Source organism: Poecilia mexicana, unplaced genomic scaffold, assembly GCF_051168715.1.
Source record: "Poecilia mexicana isolate PSO_F unplaced genomic scaffold, ASM5116871v1 scaffold_2, whole genome shotgun sequence".
In the NCBI taxonomy this organism is placed as follows: Eukaryota; Metazoa; Chordata; class Actinopteri; order Cyprinodontiformes; family Poeciliidae; genus Poecilia; species Poecilia mexicana.
The window spans coordinates 11,008,177-11,024,489 of NW_028263371.1; the positions used below are offsets into that span (position 1 = coordinate 11,008,177).

A 16,313-nucleotide genomic window follows, 5' to 3' on the forward strand; every position below is an offset into this window, starting at 1 on the left:
TAATCGTGATTAATCGGATTATTCATTTCAGTCCTGATTGACCTCAGTGTTTCCCGGCTGACAGGTGTGACGGCTGCGGCGCCGTTTTCCACGCGGAGTGTCGTCAGAAAGCCCAGCCGTGTCCCCGCTGCGTCCGCAGAGAGCTCCACCACAAGCGGCCGTCGTCCTTCTGGTCGCCCGACGACGACAGCCCCGGCTGCTTTCACCTGCCGTACCAAGACACCTGAGGTCGGCCGCCGCGAGCACAGGGGCCAGGAGCAAACGGGCCGACATGCAGCCGCCACACGGGACAAAGGGCCTGTGTTTTGTTTTGTTTTGTTTTGGGGTTTTTTATTCCTGCATCTGCAGGTTGGAGCTCGCTGCAGCTTTTTGACCGCAGTACGGATGCAGCTGCGGAGCTTCCTGCGTCGTTCTGTACGGAAGGAGAAAAGAACTGAATGCTGCGTAAGACTCTGCAGGCCCGAGTTCTCGTTGCTCTCTACTCACATCCTCTGCTCCCCATCTTCACTTACCTCCCGCTCCAGGTTAAACACAACAAATCGCAGCCGATGACACCAGGAAGCGCAGAAGCCTGGCCGCTTGTCGTAACCTCTTAGAAACGAAACCGTTAGTCAGCACACAGGACAACGAAGCAAAGCACAAAATCCGCTGCTTGTCTTTTCCCGACATGAGGAGCCTGCTGATGCTTTTTGATTATTTTTTTTTCATCCTAGATTAAAAAATAGCAGAGGAAAATGGATTCATCTATCATGGATTAAAAAGAGAAACAAAATATATCTGCTCTTAAGTGCTATAAGCCTTCCGAGAATATTGTTGCACTCTGTAGCCTCTAAATTACGCAGAGAATTAGCCATTAGAAATCATAGTGGGGGAGTTGTGTCTGTCTTGAAGCAATACTCCGGTGCTTTTAGGTACCATGAAGGTTGACCGGCAGTAATCTTCCTCCTCCTCGTTCCCACCGTTAAACGGGTCATTAGCTGTCCTGAAAAAGTATGAAATACGGTGTGGAAAAAGTCTTTATTTTTTTTTTTTTTACATTCATTTCTAGATAGAGTTTATCTTTTGATAAACTTGTGTTTTTGTCAAATTTTGAATTTATTCTATTTTAAATATTCCTTTGTGAATTACCAACAGGATCCCACAGATGAAAGTAAACTCATTCAGAAATGCAGAATTTGTTCTTACAGCCACCAGACGGCTCAGTCAAGGTTCAAAACTGGTCCTATGGACCTTTAACTGGGTACGGTTTAGAAACCACAACAATCACTAAAACCTCTTTGTTTTTTTAATTTCTACAAGAAATTTGTGCACAAATCTCCAGAATGTCATAGAAGCTGCAGGAAAAATAAGGAGATGTTTGGCCAAGAACAGAATTGCTCTAGAAATCTTGTTTTCACTAAAAAAACATTTTACACTTATGGCAGACAAAAAAAAGCACAGCCTACGTTTCATCTTAGACGGTTTGTTTCTAATATTACATTTCAACTTAGACATTCATTGACTAGAATGTTGTGGCTGATTCCTTAACTTTAGTTTTCATTCTAAATGTTTCTTCCAGCCCTTTATTAGCCTGGTTAGCTGAGCTAGCTTCACCATAAAACACGAGTTTCTGTCTGCAGATGGTAGTAAATGCTGGTCCTTCCTTCGCTCTGAGCCAAAATGCCGCCAACATTTCTAACTCCACAACAAGTAGAGAAATTTTGCCATAACATATTCACCCTTCCTGTTATCTGCTGAAAGTATCGCTCTCTCTCGCAGCCTGAATTGAAAGCAGATGTGTGTCGACTTGTTTTTGAAAAGTGCAGTTTGCTTTTCAACAGCTCAAGTTAGCAACCTGGACTCACTGATTTGGGGAAAAAAATTAATAAATTTTTGATATTTTTGAGTCGTCGTCGAAGGCTGATTGATCTGAAAATTGTTTGAGTCCGATCTCCGGTTGATTTGTCAATCCACGTCTACGCTTATTTTTTTAATAAGTCAAAGTTTAAAAACAAAACACTGTGTTCATAAAACGATGTCCAGAAAATATCCCGATGATTTCTGGTTGAACTGAAACTTCGTTAAAAATGACTGGAAAACAGAATTTAATTATTTTCTAATTCAAATAATCAACTTCTAAAAATGTGTCTTAAACCTGCAAAGCAACTTAAATCAATTTCTAAAATGTCTTTGTTAAAGACCTTTACTTACGGACTTAAATCGTTTTGACTAAATCTCATTTGAAAAACTTTTTTTTTTTTGGCAACAAAATTTGATGAATCTGTAACCTTAAATCATTAAAACGATTCATTAGTCAGGGAGAGGGGTACGTATTTAAAAACAAATTAAGGAACTTTTATTTTCATTTCTTAAGGAGTAGCTGGGAGAAATCAACCATAATGTTTATATAAATTAAATGATTAATAATTGTCACACGTGCAGGTGACTGTAACCAGATTTGGACCTTTCTTGAATCTTCCTGATTTATTGCTTAGATTTTTAACTAAATTTTTTGTTCTCTCCATTTCCTCATGTAAATGTAAAAGCACGATGACTTGATTATAAAATCCACTGACTGTGCGTTTCGCCCGGCTGGAAGATAAAAGTGTCAATAATTTACTGGCACTCCTCTCCCAGCTGCCTCCGCCTTCCCTCTTCCTCCTCTGTGATTCTACTTCCTGTTGTGCTTTGCTCATGCGTAGCCTCTCAGACCTGACAGCAGCGTTAGCATTTAGCATCTCGATGCAACCTGGACGGCCTTTTATTGCCCACCTTCTCCTTTTTCCACATAACCCAGCAGCTGTGACTCATCCGGTTTTCGACCCAGATTTTGGTGAAAACTTGAGCAATTTTAACACTGCATTTATTTTGGTTGATTAATTCCCTGACGATGGAAAAACATTATTTTAACGGCCCAGCTCCGTTCAGAAAGGCAGGAAACGACTTCGGATTTTTACTGCAGTAAAAATTCCTGTGAATCCACAACTTGTAGGAAGAGATGGCTGGACTTCTGCTGCTCTCAGACTGAAACAAATAAAAACGTAGCTGCTGCTTCGCTGAGACTTTAGTGTTGATCTCTCTGCCGTTGTTTCGTCTTGTTTCATTTGAGCCATAGAAACTTGTCGGCTCGAAGCTCGCTAATGTGAAAATCCTATTTTTTATTTTTTGAGGGGACGCTGCGCGTTTCGTATCTTTGAAGTTTTTTTGTCACTTCCAACCCGACTTGCTTTGTTCCGACTCCGGCAACCAATATTAGGATCTTTTTCATGATTCCGGTGAAAAATAATTACCTGAAAAAATTCACTTTGTTAGTTTGGTTTGATCAGGAATTCATAATCAGCCATATTTTATTAGTCATTTGGCCCAAATGGGGGAAACTGAGGGAGTAGTGGGGAGTACAAGATTTTATAAAAGCTAGAAATGGTTAAATTATGGCTTTATTGATAAATGATCACTGTCGTCCATGACAGGAAATCCCTGCAATGATTAATAAACTGCTGCCCTGAAGGTTTAGGACGTAGACTTGAAGTTGTGGGTTGCCAGGTGCAAAATGGAAGAAGCTAGGGACAAAATGACAAAGAATAACTACAAAATGGCCGACATGCTTATTTTTCCTTAAGTTTGATGCATTTTATTTTTTTATTCTTTGGTTTATTTGTTGTTTTGATTTTGAAAATAAAGTGTTTCATTGTTCCTCGCTGAATGTTCATGCTACAAAAGTAAAAATATTGTTTAGTTTTGTTTGTTTTGACTGCATTGTTCCTTTAAGTTGTGTTAATTATTAGTGCTTGGCTGCCTGACGGGTTTCAGGGAAGCTGATTGTGTGTCTGTGTATTTACACCGATTGAACGCAGCATCAAAACGAAGCCATCGGCACCAAACTCCAGTCTTACTTCTGCTCATTGTTCACAACATCATGGACATCGTCAGTATTCCAGCGAAATGAGTTCAGAGGACGTTCATGTTGCATTTAAATCAGTTTTATCCAGAACAAACGGGCTTTCTTTAAATGATCAGGATGTTCTTTGATTTTTTTCCAGGTTTTTTTTTAGATCTCAGTGGAACCTCAGATGGACGGAGTTAATTTGTAGCACTGTGAAAAAACACAATGTTGCAAGCTAATCCTGTGTCTTTCCCAGGACGGTGGAGCAGAAGGACCTGTAGGCCTCCACTCTTTGCCTCTGTGCAGCTAAAGTTGTGCATCAGATCACTTTATAAGTTATTTCATTTGTATTTGTTGGCACGTTTTTTGTGTTTTTCTCAAACCTGCGTTTGCTTGATAGTCTGTCCAACTGGAAAATGTATTTGATTTCAGTTGTTACGGCTAAATACTAGATTGTTTTCAGTTTGCAGCTGAAGATGCTCTTCATGTTTCATTGTTACAAAAGATATGATACGGTATTTAAGGACAGTAGACGGACTGAACCTCTGAACCTTTTTTTTTTAGGTGATTATTGTTTTTGTTTTGTTTCTGCAGCCAAACTCTTATGCAAGCACAAGGAGTTGTTTTTCGATCAAAGCAGCTCGTCCTCATGTCTGGTTCTGTATGAATTGACCCACTGATGCCAATAAAAACAAACTTATTAATAGCAGCCAATTTTTCTGCGTTTTAATCCTGATTTGTCGCTTTGGCTTCTGGGATTTCAGTACATTGTTGGTTTATTTTTAATAATAATAAGTGAGTAACAGCATTGCTATTTAGATAATCTGACTGTATTTAAGCAAATTGCCTCAAAGATTTTAGATTTGCAAATAAAATGGTCACATTTTCAGAGGTGCAGCTGAAAGCAAGTAAAATGACTTATTTTAGAATAAAAATGTCCGTCTCTGACTAACAACTGAGAAAGGTTAAGTTTTATTTTTCTTTATTTGCTTATTTGTGTCAAACGTGTGCAATCTTTCTATGATGATGCAGCTAAAATCACCATGTTTTCCCTCTGATGTCAACAATTTTCAGGCCAAGATTTACCTTAAATAATTTGTGTATGCATAACGCAACAAACAAATGTGTAATGAATATTGATTCAGTGGTTTCTCTGTGTTTCACGGACAGTCGGGTTGATGCACACAGTTGTAGTCAGAAAACACGAAATGGTAATACCCCTTACGGCCACTAGGGGCTGGCGTTCAGAGGTCAATTCAAACGCCGTCAGTGACTCTAAACGGTCCGTTTTTTCTTCTACCATTCATTACGATGAAAATAGGACAGTGTGAGTTAATACAGCAACAACTAAGTTTCAATGAGATAGTTAAAATCCCTCTATTGTAGCTGTTGATTAAACTCAATGAAAAATATCAACATTAAGAAATAATAGTAAAAAACAAAACTCAGCCATGCCTCAGGAAAAATGCAACTCAGCTTTGTTTCTTGTTTAATTTAAACTTTGTTTCTTTGTTTGGTTTCTTTTTTTTTAATAATCAAAATGCGCATAAACTATTAATTGTTAACCCAGAATGTGTTTTTTCCTTTGGAATAAAGATGATAGACACGTGTCCATTTACCCCAGCAGCTGTTCAAAGCGACATTTAGGGACGGAGTCGCCTTTGATTAGCAGTGAATGGATCACCGATCGACATATTTGGTGCGTATTGATGATTTTTGATTATGGCACTTCTTGACAAAATGTAATGCTTACCGCTGTTCATTTGTGTGATGTGAAGCCCTTTAAAAGGCCTTGTTGCTGAATTCAAAACAGTGACTGCGGCAAACCCGGCTGAACGAGGATTCAAGTCATAACACACACTCTGAAGTCACTCTGACTGGTCTTTAATGTTGATTTTGATCGTATTGGGCCTATATTAGACAGCAAGAGACCATTTTACCTCAAAAGCGATATGTCAGAAGCAGGAAAACAATGGACATTTATAGAGACTGGAGCCAGACTGTGATGTTTGATAGCTGGGTCAGAGGTTAAGCCAGAGCTGAAGGTCATTAGGGGCGTTCCCAGCATGCAGTGGGTCTGGTCCAAGGAAGGAAATGTTCATTGGCGGCCAAGGCTCATTCCCAGTTCTGATAGAAAGAAAACACTTTGCTATTGGTTGCATTTGGAGCTGAGAAACATTAAGGACATCCATGGTGAGTCTGTCCACTGCCAGAAACACCAAAAAACGATTACAGTTGGTTGTGTTTGTGTGTCATTTCCCTCAGGAACACGAGGTACCGCTGTGGGGAGAAGCAGTGTGACTGTCTGTGCAACTGAAGTGTTTTGTCAGATCACAGATACGCTGTCACGGGAAAAAACCCCTTCCCTGATGGCGGTGGCTCATTACAGCAGAATAAGACGCCCTGCCACCAGAGCAACAATGATGTGGAGCAAAAGTTTAAGTTGGTGACGTTCCCTCCAAATGTCCCTGACCTTAATCCAATCAACCCTCTGTGGAATGTGTTGGACAAACATGTCCAAACCATTGAGACCTTGCATCGGTACTTCCAGGTCTTTAAGGATCTGCTGCTAGCGTGTTGGTGCTAGCCACTACATCCCTCCTGACAGACCCTGAAGGAGTCCATGCTTTGATGGGTCAAGACTGTTTTGGCAGCAAAAGAGGCACCAGCACACTATTAGACATGTGAGCATGGTGGTACGCACTTTTGTAGATGTAGAAACGTAAGCATCATTAGTTCTTTACATGGAAAACGTCCAACATGTGTATATTAAAAGACAGGCTGCGATTTAAATCTGTGAAGCTCAGACTCCGAGGTCATGCAAAGTCAGGACGCGGCCTCACTGTTTGCTCACATTAGCGCAGGTTCGCCTGCCGTCTTATGAGCTCATCTGGCTCAACTGAGAGGGGAAAACATACATCTGTATCTATATGTGTGTGTGTGTGTGTGTACCCAAGGGAGTCTGGACATTTTCTGAGAGAGCGGCGGGCTCGGGAGGCCGAACCGTTTGCCTTTTATGTACGTCGAGCAGCAGCCGCAAATTGAAGCTGAGTGTCGACCGCGCTTAATTGTCATCGCCAATTAGTGCATTGTGGGACGGCCACAATGGATCAACTGTAGCGAGCAGAGCGAAGTCCTTTGTGCTTCTCCAGTGGCCTGCGAGCCAGTCAAGACTCATTTGAGGGGCCCGGTCGACGGCGGAGCAGAAATGCCACCCTAAATGAAAACAAAAGACAGTTTAAGGGGGATGAAGGGAGGAAAACGAAGGCTTTGGGAGCTGGGGGTTGGATGTGGACAGCGGTTACAGAGGAGGGAAGAACGGGGCCAACACACACACACACACACACACACACAAACACACATTTTACCCCCTCACGACATTTTAGTGAGCTTCTGCACAAAAGCTGGCAGGGCCCCAGTGTCCCCAGTGACCTGGTTATTCTGGAGCTTCATCGGCCACATTGAAGCTTTCAGCAGGTTGCGGCAGAGCGGACTGGTTTCAACCTTTGCTACAATTTAAAAAAAAAAAGTACAAATCCACTATTTCAACCGCTTTTACTTTGAAAAACCCAATCTTTGCTATGAAGGGCCGTCACCAAAGACTCGACGTTTGTTTTGTTTGCTTCACTCAAACAAGTTCCAGGTCTCTGCATGTCGCCGACGTGAGTGAGGGAGGGCGAGACAAAACCCACTCGGCACGTCGGAGCCCAGCTCTGATGTTCAGACTGATGGTAGAGAAACAGCCTGAAGGTGTGTTCAGGTCACACACGGTGTGAACCGAAATCCACAACGTGGGGCTTATATCTGTATTCAGCTGAGTCTTTGAGGCTTTGTCTGAAATAAAGTCCGTGACTTTGTTGACTACAGCTGCTACAAGCTTTGGGGTTCGCCGCTGCCAGGCTAACCATACGTAATACAGATTTATTTATTTTTTAAATTTTTTTTCTGACTCACTGTTCACTGCAAAAACACAAAATCTTATCAAGTATTTTTGGTCTAGTATCTACAAATACCTTAGTATACTTCAAATAAGACAAATGTAACTTAAAAGTAACTTTATAGCAAGATATAGAGGCTTGTTTTATGTAAATAATTCCTTAATATTGATTAAAAAATCATTTGTTCCATTGGCAGATTATTTCACTTGTACCAAGAAATATTTCCATGTTATAAGTTAACATGGGGAAGTCCTTTTTCATCAATATTAAGGAATTATTTATTTAAAACAAACACCTGTTTCTTGCTGAAAAGCTATACTTTTAAGTTTGTTTATCTCATGTCAAGTGTGCTGATATTTGCACTAGAAACTTGACCAAATTCACTTGGTAAGATTTTGTGTTTTTGCAGTGTTCTTTGATAAACCGGTGGGATCCGTGGGATTTAGATCTGATTCTAACACACTGGTTTTAATGTAGCTCTGGCTGTATATTTAGGGTTGTCATCCTCTCTTCTCCAGACTCTCTTCCAAGTTTTCTGCAACTTTTCTGCCTCCGTTGAAGAACAACGTCCACAAGCCTGTGAAGTGTTGGACTCATGGCCTTGAATGTGACTTTTCATGCGTTTATTTTTCAGCAAATGTTTAATTCTTGACACTCTTTCCATTAGGACCAGATTTGTAAAGTGACTGTTGTCATGCATGACAGATTCCCCTGTAGCTTTACTATATCTTTTCCATTTTCAGATGACGAATCAAAGAGTTTGAGTCATTCAAAGTTTAGGATATTGTTTTAGATATTTTGGCTTGAAACTGACCGGTCTGGTGTTTTCTCTTTGGTCTTCATGATGTGTTTATTCTCTAATAATCCTCAAAGGGATTCACAGAAAAAAATGGACTCATCCTGAGATTAAATTGCACACAGATGGAATCTACTTTTCATATTTTTATTTCTTAAATATTTTAAAGCCTTCTAAGTGACCATTATTAGCACCTAATATATGGACACGTTAAAAATGTTCAAGACTGAAAAAAGCAAGACGATCGATTCTCTTGGCTTAAATGTTTAAAATTAAATGTGACGGATTAAAATAGGATTCATCTCAGATATAGCAAGTGGAAACGTGCGTGTACAATAGGGCATGATGAAATGATGGTTGGCTAATTTGATTGATTAATCGTTGACTATGGGATGCAGACTCTAAAGAAAAAGGCAATTTCCTGAAAGAACAACACAGTCAGAGCAGTAATTAAGCCACAGCTGTACAAAAAATAAATACACTTTGCACTTAAGATTAAAAAAAGAACATTGTCTGTAAATCTGTTCTACTCAGAACTCAAGTGGCATACACTGTAGTTTTATCTCCATCTTGTTAAATTCTGTAAGAAAATCTCATATTAAGCACATTTTGCTATCAAATTACAAATCACTTAATCCTAAAAAGGAACCATTAGATCAGTCGTATGATGTGCTGATGCTACGTCGAGCAGAAATGCCTGAGCTTCTCACCTGTTGATGTTAGAAGTGTTGTTTTAGCTGCAGATGCGTCCTTTGCTACAAATGATTAACTGTTCGCTACAGGAATGCCATGCTGTTGCGTTTTAGGCAATAAAATGTTCAGATCTATTGAGATCTTAAATAAAAAATCTGCAGAACATGCCAGTTTTTTTTTTTATCCGATTAATCAATTAACTGTCTGAATAATTGATAGATTAATCGATAACTGCTGTTCCCTCTCCTGTTTTAGTCAAACAAACCTGGCACTTGAGAGAATCCCTACATACAATCACACGTATGTTCACACACACCCACGTCTGTACTTGTGCGTGTGTGTGTTTGAGATTCCTTTCAGGGTTTAAACTCAAAACTCTCCACTGTTTACGTTCATCTGTCAGACGGACCCGAGCGAATGTACATCAGGTCTGATCTCCTCCTTGCTGATACGCTGAGCACACACACTGTCACTGCTCAAACACACACGTACACACACAAACACAAACACACCTTTGGAGACCTTTGTCCCCAAGAGAGCGTTGTGACCTTTGTCTCATGCGGAGGCGAGACGCAAAGAGCAGAGGTTGGGTTACTGAGCACCCCAGATTTAGTTTTCTTTTGGTTTGAATCACAGATAAATCCTCTGTAATCTGTTAGATTACTGAGGATTTTTTGATAACAGACACATTTGTTTTCTGTCGGTTTATTTAGACCAAATGGAGATGAAATAGGACAATATTTCAAACATGTTTCTTTAAAAAAAATAGAAGATTGTTTTGTCTTTTCCCTGAATTTTGTACATTTTTCTGCGATTGTACATTATCTCTATAATGAGGCTGGATCCCTGACAGCGAATGCTTCATTTATTTTTCTTTTCTTTTCATATAAAACATGATTGACTGGGAAATAATCTGGGTTTCATGTCTTACCTTAAATAAATGCAACTTTGCAACATCTAATAAAAACACCAAGATATTCTTCAAGGACCAGTAAAGTCACAAGCAACTGCTTCATCTATTTAAAAAAAAAAACTGGTTTAACCTGAGTGAAGAACTGTAGATATTAGTTATGTTTTGTAGAGTTTCAAAAGTAGTTTTTGTTCTTTTAAAAGATGAAAAATGATGCCAAGTTTATGGTACTGTAATGGTTCTAAATACGATTGCAACACAAAGTTTGTGTGTTGCAGTTGGTTTTGCTTTTCTGATGGGAAAATACAAAGAAAAAAAAACATTAAAAGACCTTTGAGTAGCTTAAAGAAGAATGTTATAAGACAATCAGGACTGTGTATTAAACATATATTATGTTATAGATATAACAACATCGTCCCGTGTTATCGTCCTGGTCTATGAGGAACTTTGGGGCCTAATTGTATATTAGGCAGCAGGAGTTTCTCAATAACATATTGCATCTATTTACTGACTTCAAAGCACCATGCTAACGCAGCTAGCAAAGCAATGATTGACAGGGGTGAAGTGGCTAGTAACATATTTCTTCAAAGTGTGACGACCAACTATGTGCTACAACTAAGACCATTTTCCAGGTACAGGAAGCTCATGTTTCAGAACAAATACTTTGGCAAAATCTCCATTAGAATAAATTTAAAAAACAATGCCACTTTCTTCTGTCAGGAAAAAAAATATGCAGGACCAAACTACAAATAATAGCGTCCTTTTCCGTCTATACTTGTGAAGGTGTCAGACACCCTCGTCAGGTACCTTTAGGCTCCTCTGGGAAATCCCACCTCCTCAAGCAGGAAGTCCTATAATATACTGCTCAAAAAAATAAAGGGAACATTTCACTTTAATTTTGTGTGTGGCTCCAAATCCAGGCCTCCATTGGTTAATAAATTTGATTTCCATTGATGATTTTTGTGTGATTTTGTTGTCAGCACATTCAACTTTGTACAGAACAAAGTATTCAATGAGAATATTTCATTCATTCAGATCTAGGATGTGTTATTTGAGTGTTCCCTTTATTTTTTTGAGCAGTGTATAAAATTGCTCTCTGATGTGTTCACGGACCGCTAGGTGTTTGAAATTTCATTTAAGCCTCAGAGCCAGTGGTTGCGGACATCATCCGTTTCTAACAATACAAAAAGAGGAACATTAAGGATTTTTGTGGAAGGAAAAGCTGAAAGCACAACATATAAACTCCGCTAAAAATATTACCAGAGATATTTTTTGTTGAACTGCTGATTCTGTCATTAACAAGTCAAATAAATTAATGTTTTACTGTCTGAAAAATCAAAACTTACTTGATTTTTTGCAAATAAATTAGACCTGCCACCCCTTATTCTTACAGAACTGATTGATATAGCTACACATCAAAAACAATTAAATATATCTGCTCTGTTTCGAATATTAATATGTAAAAATTGCTGATTAATTTCAGTTTGAAGCAATTAGGTCGACTGAATAGTGTTTTACTTATCTGACATAATGTCAATAAGTTATTTTATATCAGTCAGATTTACAGAACGTCGTTCATGCATTTGAAAGTTACACAGAGTGCGGTGTAAAAGTTAAAAAGGGACCAGGCATACAGACAGCGATCGATACTGACGCCACATAAACCCTAAGCTAACGTCAAGTGACACTCAGAAGCGGGAGAGCACTCCCAGCTGAGTTTTGACATTTCCGACAGCCGTGAACGCAGCAGAGCCTGTGTTTGATGAGAAGGTGCCGCAGCTTCAGACGGACTTCACTTCGTCCTCGGGCGCAGGGAGCGCAGCAATCCGCGCGTGGCCGCAAACCCAACGGCACGGGATAAGTTCTTGCCCGGAGAGACTCCTCTTCTTCTTCTGCTGCTGCTGCTCGTTTCTGCTCTGGCTGTTTTCACTCAGAAGAATCAGAAAGTTCACTTTTCGGAAGTTGTTCAAGTCGCGGGCGGATTAAATCCATCGAGGGAAACGCATCAAGTGGATTTTACTCACCTGGTTCCTCGCGGCACAGAAAGAGGAGACTTCTGGATATTTATATAGCTCACATTTACCAGCTGTTCTGTCTTACCATCATTTTCTTTATTTCTTTTTCTTTTCTTCTTATTCTTTTTTTAACTACAGCACTGATGATGCGACTCTCTGCGGCATACAGGACATGTTTGGAGGACGTGCAGAGGGTTGAAATGTTACAGGGTCGTTAAATTTATTGGAACGTGACTGCCGGATATGAACTTTCTCCGTAATGATTGCAGGAGCGCTGGTGAATGATTGACAGCGTGCTGGCACCACTGGTTCCCCCACCAGATATCCATTTTACCCTTCAACAGGCTGATTTGTGTCTTTTCTCTCAGAACAGAACTTTCTTCTGTTGACTCTTCTAAAACATAAAGTTTCAGCCATGAACTTTAGAAAATGAGCCCTTCTTTATTTCAGTTGGTGTAAAGACTCTGCCATACCCGGATAACAGACTTACTTCATCCATGGCATCAGCAGTGAGACTCATGCCGTACAGCCTGATGCTGTACCTGCTTTTCGTCTTCTGGTCTCTCGGTTTCACATCGGGAGCCTCCAAGGACTTGGTTTGTGAGCCCATTACGGTGCCCATGTGTAAGGGCATTGGTTACAACTTGACATACATGCCCAATCAATTCAATCACGACACCCAGGAGGAAGTGGGGCTAGAGGTGCACCAGTTCTGGCCCCTGGTCCGCATCCGCTGCTCCCCGGACCTGCTGTTCTTCCTCTGCAGCATGTACACTCCGATCTGTCTGCCGGACTACAGGAAGCCGCTGCCCCCCTGCCGCTCCGTGTGCGAGCGGGCCAAGCGAGGCTGCTCCCCCCTCATGAGCCAATATGGCTTTGAGTGGCCTGAGAGGATGAGCTGCGAGCAGCTGCCCCAGCTCGGCGACGAGACCCTGTGCATGGACCAGAAGAGCAGTGAGACCACCACTCTGGCCCCCTCGTTCCCAAAGTCCACCCCCAAAGTCAGAACCAGACCTCCCAGCCCATCGCAGTGTGACAGGGAGTGCCGTTGCAGAGACCCCTTGATCCCCATCAAGCGGGAGTCCCACGCTCTCTACGGCAGAGTCCAGACCGGCCCTTTGCCCAACTGCGCCCAGCCCTGCCACCTGTCCTACTTCTCGGCGGATGAACGCGCCTTCACCAGCTTCTGGGTGGGACTCTGGTCCGTGTTGTGCTTTATCTCCACGTTGACCACCGTGGCCACTTTCCTCATCGACATGGAGCGGTTCAAGTACCCAGAGAGGCCCATCATCTTCCTGGCTGCCTGCTACCTCTTCGTCTCCTTGGGCTACATCATACGTCTGATTGCGGGTCACGAGCGAGTGGCTTGTGGCTACAGCGGCCTCGGCGGAAGCCAACTGCACATCCTGTATGACGCTTCCGGCCCTGCTCTCTGCACCCTCGTCTTCCTGCTGGTGTACTTCTTCGGGATGGCCAGCTCCATCTGGTGGGTGGTGTTGTCCTTCACGTGGTTTCTCGCGGCGGGAATGAAGTGGGGCAGCGAGGCCATTGCTGGATACTCGCAGTACTTTCACCTGGCTGCGTGGCTCATCCCGAGTGTCAAGTCCATCGTTGTCCTCGCTCTCAGTTCCGTGGACGGGGATCCCGTGGCTGGAATCTGCTACGTCGGGAACCAGAGCCTGGAGAATCTGAGGGGATTTGTGCTGGCCCCTCTTGTGGTCTACCTCTTCACAGGCTCGCTGTTCTTACTGGCTGGGTTTGTCTCTTTGTTCCGCATCAGGAGCATCATCAAACAAGGTGGCACCAAGACGGACAAACTGGAGCGGCTGATGATCCGAATTGGGCTTTTCACAGTGCTGTACACAGTCCCCGCCACAATCGTGGTGGCATGCCTGGTCTACGAGCAGCACCACCGACCCGGCTGGGAGCGAGCCCTGGCCTGCTCCTGCCCGTCGGAGCGCCAGCGCTCGGGCCCGGACTACGCCATCTTCATGCTCAAGTACTTCATGTGCTTGGTGGTGGGCATCACATCCGGAGTTTGGATTTGGTCGGGAAAAACTCTGGAGTCCTGGAGGAGATTCGTGGCCAGATGCTGCCCCTGCTGGCCACAGAAGGTCACTACACCGCCTTCCATGTACAGCGAAGCGAGCACAGCCTTGACGGGGCACACTCGAACTGGGTTGTCATCGGGGATCTATCAGAAAGCCCCTCCGTCCCATATATGAACTGTGTGGCAACACGAAACATTTTAGACAACCTGTGATTGTGGACAAGAAACCAGAACTATAAGTTTGTGTCATTTTACCCTAAATATAAACTATAAACAGTAAATACTGAATGAAAAGATTCAGTGTAAAAAAAAGGTAAAAAGTATATATCTATATAAGCGTACAGTATGGGAAATAATAGTTAAAACAAAAGCAAAACATACTTTTGAGACTCTGAATCTCGACAAAAATCTCTATAAGTGATTTTATTTTATTTTTTTTGCACTGCAGCTGAGACACTTGACCAAATCTGACTCTCACTTAAAACAAGCAATCCTCCCCTGAGGTAATCGGATATTCCTGAGCACTGGAAAAAAATAAAAATATATATTTATTGTTGTACATACTGCAAATATTTGTTGTAAAGGGAAAAAAAACAACGTAATGTTTCTGTTTAAAAAAAAACATACTGCCAAGCTATGTATAAGAGACCACAGAAACAAAGTAATTGTCCATAAATGTGATGTTGTAGCTCGATGTTTGAGTGGTGGTGCTCTGTGTGAATCCAAACTGAATGTGCTCTTGGAAATTCATTACTGTGACTAGGAACTTCCTTTGTTTCGTCTGTATAGTGCGCTCTAACACGACCTCTTTAGTTCTGTGAACTCATTAAAGTATCTTTGTGAAAGGAGAGCCAGTTCTGTCTGTGTTGTGTGAAGAAACGCACAATAATGATCAAAGGCAACGAGATAAAAAAAAAGGAACTCAGTCTTTAGCCCCCCCTACTGGTTCACAATGGAGCTGCTCGCTTTGTGTTTTCTCTAGGAGGAACACTCGGCAGATGAACTTCAAACCTCCGCAACCTGCCGCTTTCACCGTCACGCTTGCAGTGAGTTAACAAGACGTGTTAAAATTTTAAACACAAGTCTGCAATTTGCAATAAAGCTCAAAAGCATTCATACACGTGGTAGATGTGGTGTTTACATTGTACTTTTAATTCAACTGAGTATTTTGTTTCAGATAATGAAACAAATCAGTTTTAAAAAAAAAAAAACCCTGGTTTATTTCATATAAAAAAAATTTATATATATATATATATATATATATATATATATTCACACTTTTAAACAATGCATTAAAATGTTCCTACAATTGTTCAACAAGTTGGTAAAATCCATCAGGGGTGTGAATAAATTGGGCTTGAGCTGAATATTTACATTTTTTGGACTTTTTTTTCCTGCTGCCAAATCAACAACCTCTTTAACACCGATTTATTTTTAATAAGACAGCAAGCATAGAAAAATGACAACTGCACTCCCCTAACATTGGCAAAATCTTTGCTATTTTGTTCTGGATTTGCTAAAATTCAAGCACTGTAAACCACTCAATATGTTTAACGGAAATCTCATTGATTTGAGAGAAGCCAGTTTAAAAATGTATGAAATACTTGCACACCATTAACAGAGCTGATGCTGTAATATTACTCAGCTGATAAATTTCAGTTTGTAAATGTTCCTCACGTCAATCACATGTTTTATACCAGTTAAACTCACACTGATCAAGAACCACTAAATCTTTTTCGAGTGCTCCAAGTCCATGAAGTGAAGTACTAAAAGGAATTTAAAAGGAAAAAAGAAACATTTAGTGTGGATAAAATTGCTTAATGTCTTTTTGTTGGCTGTTTTGAAGTCTTTATGACTTGTTACGTTTCACAGCCTGCTGTGCGACGCCGCTGTTCACACGTCTGCTGTGTGAACGAGCGCGATGCGAATGGAGGGCAGCAGGTGTTTGGGTTCAGTTAGCTCAATGTACCTCCGCTTTAAATATCAGATATTTTCTAAGGAAATGATAAACTTAACTGTAGATCTGTGGATTTAAAAACGGTTGGCTTT

The 16,313-nt window shown here is 41.2% G+C and overlaps 2 protein-coding genes across 2 annotated transcripts in view; both read left to right on the forward strand.

Annotated features, from left to right (window-relative positions):
• plekhm3 (pleckstrin homology domain containing M3) overlaps positions 1–4,571 on the forward strand; it is a 40,661-nt gene extending 36,090 nt beyond the window's left edge. The window contains exon 8 of the mRNA XM_015000046.2: positions 65–4,571. Within this exon, the coding sequence (XP_014855532.2) occupies positions 65–227 (163 nt within the window). The 3' untranslated portion in view covers positions 228–4,571. The remainder of the gene's footprint in view (positions 1–64) is intronic.
• A 7,177-nt stretch (positions 4,572–11,748) lies between these two features.
• On the forward strand, positions 11,749–15,114 carry fzd5 (frizzled class receptor 5). Its single transcript, XM_015000047.2, has one exon. The coding sequence runs from the start codon at positions 12,712–12,714 to the stop codon at positions 14,437–14,439; it is 1,728 nt and encodes a 575-aa protein (XP_014855533.2). The 5' UTR covers positions 11,749–12,711; the 3' UTR covers positions 14,440–15,114.
• Positions 15,115–16,313: the final 1,199 nt, after the last annotated feature.